At 40.4% G+C, this 5,710-nt stretch overlaps 1 protein-coding gene across 1 annotated transcript; it reads right to left on the bottom strand.

The window, feature by feature from the left end:
• Positions 1-4,280: 4,280 nt before the first annotated feature.
• LOC124271536 (neuropeptide SIFamide receptor-like) lies at positions 4,281-5,381 on the bottom strand. The gene has a single exon (XM_046706677.1). It carries the CDS (start codon positions 5,379-5,381, stop codon positions 4,281-4,283), a length of 1,101 nt encoding a protein of 366 aa, XP_046562633.1.
• Positions 5,382-5,710: the final 329 nt, after the last annotated feature.

The following is a 5,710-nucleotide window of genomic DNA, read 5'->3' as shown; positions in this document are numbered from 1 at the left end:
ACTCTGTGTGTCAAAGTCTCTTGGTTTGTAATTATATGACTGTTTGAAATAGAAAAATTCAATCACACCCTTTCTCAGCAAGTGTTGCAGGGGACTTACAAGGATGCTTGTTCTTTTATCTGGTTCGTGGTGGTGGTGGAAAAAGAATGTTTTTCTCTAGGCTCAGCGGCCGTTTCTCGAGGCTTAGAGGCCATTTTCTCGTGAGCGGTGGCCGTTTTCTCGAATTAATTTTGGCCGTTTTCGCTGGGGTCCGTATTCAATATAACCTATCCAATGACTGCCGTGACACAATCTCGGAAATAAATGACATCGCTACTACACTACACAGTAAGACAACCACCATCAAGGTAAGTGTGACCTATGTAATAGTAGATTAGTGTTGCAGTCACATATACTTAACTAAACTGAACTATAAACTACACAGTGTAATTAGTATTAGTTTTAATATTAGCTTTAGTTATTAGTTTTAGTATTTATATTAGCACTTAGTTATTAGTATATAGTTTTAGTTCTCGTTTTAGTTTTAGTTTTAGCTTTGGTATTGGTATAAGTTATAAGTATTAGTATTAGTATTAGTATTAATATCAGCATTTGATATTAGTTTGCATTTTGGGTGTGATGAATTTTAATGAAGAGGTGATACTACACCTTTAAAGATTTTAACTTGACTATGCTTGGGTCAGTCAGTACACTATCACTTCCTTTTACCCATTGCAAATGTTCCAACACCACCACCACAAGTACCATCACCTATGATGCAACCAGTGCAACCACATTCATCAGAAAGTACTACCCAGTCATTGGAAGAATTTAGGCTACTACATCCATTCACCATGATCGTGTCAGGGCCAACCTCCTGTGGGAAGACGTACTAAGTGAAGCAGCTTCTAGAAAGGATGAACATTAAGCCTTATCCTGAACATATTATATGGCTCTACAAACGATGCCACCAACTGTATAACGCCATTCAAACCTGTGTTTATCCTTGCGTTGAATTTCATCAAGGCATTCCTTCTGATCTCAAAAAGGATGAGTTTCTGAACCCCAGTGTTGTGAACGTCGTTGTGCTCGACGACTTAGTGTCGACAGTGAGCAAAGATCCATGCATTACAGATCTTTATACCGAAGGAAGTCATCATCGTAATCTCTCAGTGATAGCCTTGAACCAGAATTTGTATTACAGCAAAGACCCTACACATAGAAGAAACTGTCATTATCTGCTTCTGTTCAACAACCCTATCGATAACAACCCATCATGACTTCGGCGAGGCAAATGTATCCCAAACATTATAATTATTTCATGGAGCCGTTTCAAAGGGCTACCCAGAACCCTTAGGGATACTTGTTGGTTGATCTAATACCCCAAACACCTCCCCATTTTCGACTTTGTCCCAATGCATTCAGTTTAAAAGGAGACCTCCAAGCTAGGACAATTCAGTCAGCGTTAGACTTTCAGAGTGAGCAGACGTGTGAAGAAAAGCTCCCAACAATGCCATCTTGTGATGACTGTGGACTCAGAAGAAAAACACAGAAGAAACTGGTGTCTCGAAAAGTCCTCAGTGGGTCCACCTGGAATACCCCAAGGGAGTTTCAAAAGGAAGTGGGAGGAAGAATCCTCTGCCAGATTGTGACTATTGTGGTCAAGTGTTTAGCAATAACCACAACTTACTATGTCTATGTTTTAGATTCATACACCCTTATCAACCTTGAGTGGCTCTCTGTGCATGATATATGTTGTAACAAACAGCAGTTTAACATTTACACCAACAGATAATGGATAACAAGTAGCACACAGTGAGATGAAGCTTAATTTAGAGTAAGAACAAAAATGGAAACATGTATACAATTTGTTTTAATACTAATTAAACAATTTTTTACAACGAGCAGTTCTCATCTGTTGATGGTGAACACTTTATATGTACTTTCTTAGGTTGTCATGGATACAGGTTTACGGTTCTCATTGATCATTCAAGCGTAGTATTTGTAAACATGCAGTCGCTTCTAAAACAGGTGTTCATATTTACGGCACCACATGTAGCAAAAGGCTAGTGTGCAGGTTTCTTCGAAGTGACAAAAACCTAATCAGCTTCACATGTCTGTACCTGCGTTACCAATTGTTGCGAATACTTATAATATATGTATATATAGGTACTGGCTGTGTACGTTTCCATACGTACTGCAGGGCGTATAACGCATAACATGTTAAAATCTTGAGGTGTTGCTGCACGTGTCGACTGTAACACATGACCGGGTGCTGTTGCTGCTTCGTGGCCTCTTCAGTCTCCGACACTTGAGGACCTCCATCACTCTCTTTCGGGAACGACCGATTACACATCACATACATCCAGAAGTTGATGGAGAAGTTCAGCTGTTCCATCACCTGAAACACTCTTATATGTGATGTAAAACATGCATAAATACAGACAAATGTGTTCAGTAATAAAGACTATCGGCCCACAATGCAATGTTATGAATACTATACTGTTTACAGGTGTGTTTTTTTTCATTGCAAATTATTTAGCTTGTATTACATGAGAAATGTCTCTCAGTAAATATCAACGAGTGGGTTAAGGTTTCCGTTGATGGATTATCTGTATAATATGGATGTGTATGCTGTCTTAGATAAGGTTAGTGTTCACATATCATAAGCACATGGTATTTATCTTCTACTAACGTCTTAACTGTTTTCTGCGGTGGGGTAGCCTAGTGGTTAAAGCGTTCGCTCGTCACGCCGAAGACCTGGGTTCGATTCCCCACATGGGTACAATGTGTGAAGCCCATTTCTGGTGTCCCCCCGCCGTGATATTACTTGAATAATGCTAAAAGCGGCGTAAAGCCATACTCACTCACTCACTTAACTGTTTTTCAGACAAAATTTGCAGTGTCTCACGAAGAACGTAGTGAATTAATAAAATCAGAAGGATACAACAAAGAAAACAGTCGCCAAAACTGCAAACCTAAGGTCCAAGTGAGAATGGTTTACGCCGTATTTAGCAATATTTCAGCAATATCAAGGTAGGCGACACCAGAAGTGGGTTAAACACCTTGTGCCCATTTTGGAATCGGACCCTGGAGTGACAAAAATATTGAACACAAAATCTCTACTTGTGTGGATACACATCGTCAACCATCGTCAACTGAGGGTTGATCTCCGTTCTTCGTGAGACACAGCCGAAAAAAAAGGTAAGACGGTAGTAGAAGAAAAATACCATGTGCTTATGATTCTAAAAATTAATTCCTAACTCCATTTGTTGTAGGTGACCTGCTAGTTTGCATTTTCAGTAGATTATTTTATGTGATGGGCACGTGTTTTCAGTCAACATTGCTGTTATATACACTGTATTTATTTAACTGATGAAGGTATTATACTGAGTTACACTGTGAGTGTTTAGAAAATTGTTGTAATGTTAGAAGCAATCTATGATCTCATTGTAGATTTCAAAAATATATTAGGTTTGTACCTGTGTGTACAAGATTATGAAGAATATGTCCCATACTCAGGCTACGTTCATTTAGTTAAAGACAAGAAGTAACAGTTTGAGTCTTCTCTGACAGGTGGCAGGGTCACGGATGTGTGGGAACAGCTGCACTAGTACCAGTCTGCTTCACGCGGACCACTGTGAGTAATGCATGTGGAATGTTCGTCACTATCAGTGAGTAATCGTCCAAACGGAGGAAATGTGTCAGACATGGATCTGTTTAAATTGCCACTTTTTCTCACATGAAATTTGGTCTTGACAGTTTAGTTCCATAGGTTATCTAAATGTGTTTTTATTCATTTTTATAAGTACAACTTTCGTACTCATATGACTGAAATACTGCCGATGTGACTTTAAATTTTAACTCACTAACTCAGTTCCATAAGGGGCATATACACTCAGTTTCCGCAAACTAAACTACCTGGCAAAAGGAAGTATACTCACACCTGTTATAGCTACTAAAAAAGTAAACAAACAATAAATCGGACCTTATGGGGGCGGCCTAGTTGTTAAAGCGTTCACTCGTCGCGTTGAAGATCTGAAATCGATTCCCACATGGGCACAAGGTGTTTAACCCACTTCTGGGGTTCCCTACCTTGATATTGCTGAAATATTGCTAAATATGGCGTAAAACTATTCTCACTTGAACCTTAGGTTTGCAGATTTTTGGCGACTGTTTTCTTTGTTGTATCGTTCTGATTTTTCGGGTGTATATACTTTCTTTTGCTGAGCAATTTACTTTTAGGTTTCAAATGGTTTAGATATGATTTGTTCAAACCTGTACCACAGCTCTTGTGATGGTCATGGCAAGATGGTCAGTTTCAAAAAATTTACGTTCAGAGAGAAAGAGACATTATGAGCGATGGTCGTTGGGGTGACGAGGACGATGTAGGCGATGGTGACCCCCAGTAACATGGTGTTCGTGCGAGCCATCTCCGAAGATGTGTTGTCTTCAGCGCTCCTGTTTAGTAGCTGCCTTCGCATTTTCATCTGGATTATGAGCTTGTAACAAATAGCTGGAGTCAGGACGAGGAGAATAGCAGCTGGAATCACAGAGTACACAGATGACCCTGCTATCACGTAAACCCGGGTGAGGACAGCGGTGTTAGGGGTAGGGTAGTTAATAACACAGATACCCTTGATTATTACTGTCGAGAAGGTCCAGAACCCAGTGAAGGTAAAGACTGCACCAGAGACGACGAGGACGACGATCACTGTGTTTCTTTTGGAACATATTATCCCTGCTTTCAAGGGAAACCACACAGCAATAAAGCGTTCTGCACATATAACAACAATGAACCAGGACGACGCAATTTTGGATCCTCTGTGCACGATGAAGAAAATGTGACAGCCGACCCAAGACAGGGCTCGTATGTCATACCCAATCAGTTCTCTGACGAAGACTTTGCTGAAAGGGAATACGATGCTGTACGTGGAGTCAGAGATAGCCAGGGCAATTAGGAAGATGCTGCAGGGAGAGTTCCAGAAGCTTTTACTGATCATTACGATGATTGTCAGGCAGTTGCCCGTCAGACTGAAGACCAAGAACACAGGCATCGTGGTGTAAGCCACGTATCTGATGACCGTGTCTGCTGTGGAGATTTCAGGTGATGCTGATGAGGCATTAGAACATTCAACATTGTCATCACTGTGAGTGCAGTTGCACCACGGTGTAGACGAATTTGTATTCCTAGTGATGATTTCGGGTCCATGTGGAATAGTCATGTCAGCAGAGGTGTTGTGTTTTTCACACGATCTGTGTTTATTCGTGGTGATGATTCTTGGGTTTTCTCCATCATCAGATGTCTGAAACGCCTCGGTGGAGAAACCATCATCTTGTGTACTGACGAGGGTGTGGAGAGTGTGGAGAGTTAGGATCATACCAAGCAAAAGGCAACGCATCCTGAAAGTAAATTCCACACAACTAAATTCCACGATTAATCGTAATAAACTATTCACTCTATTCCTTGAAACGAATGCATCAGTTTGTCAACGAATGACATTGGGAATAATTATATTCCTCAAAACGAAAACCAAACAAAAACACATATATTAGAAGGACATAAGCACATATACAGTGAGTTAAGCACGGATATGTCATTTGCTACCACACATGTACGTTACTGAAGAAGTATTATCCCAAACATAACAGCATGATGCATTTGACACTTTCTAAATGACATTGTGTATTCAAAGCTCCGGTTATGGGAACCAGTCACATCGGCAATATT

Source organism: Haliotis rubra, unplaced genomic scaffold (genome assembly GCF_003918875.1).
Source record: "Haliotis rubra isolate DU_JTF1 unplaced genomic scaffold, ASM391887v1 Scf161, whole genome shotgun sequence".
Taxonomy (NCBI): Eukaryota; Metazoa; Mollusca; class Gastropoda; order Lepetellida; family Haliotidae; genus Haliotis; species Haliotis rubra.
The sequence above is the reverse complement of the archived record's forward strand: the minus strand, read 5'-3'. Positions and strand labels throughout refer to the sequence as shown.

Coding starts and splice junctions, on each gene's coding strand:
- LOC124271536 (XM_046706677.1), bottom strand. CDS start 5,381: ATGCGTTGCCTTTTGCTTGGTATGATCCTAACTCTCCACACTCTCCAC.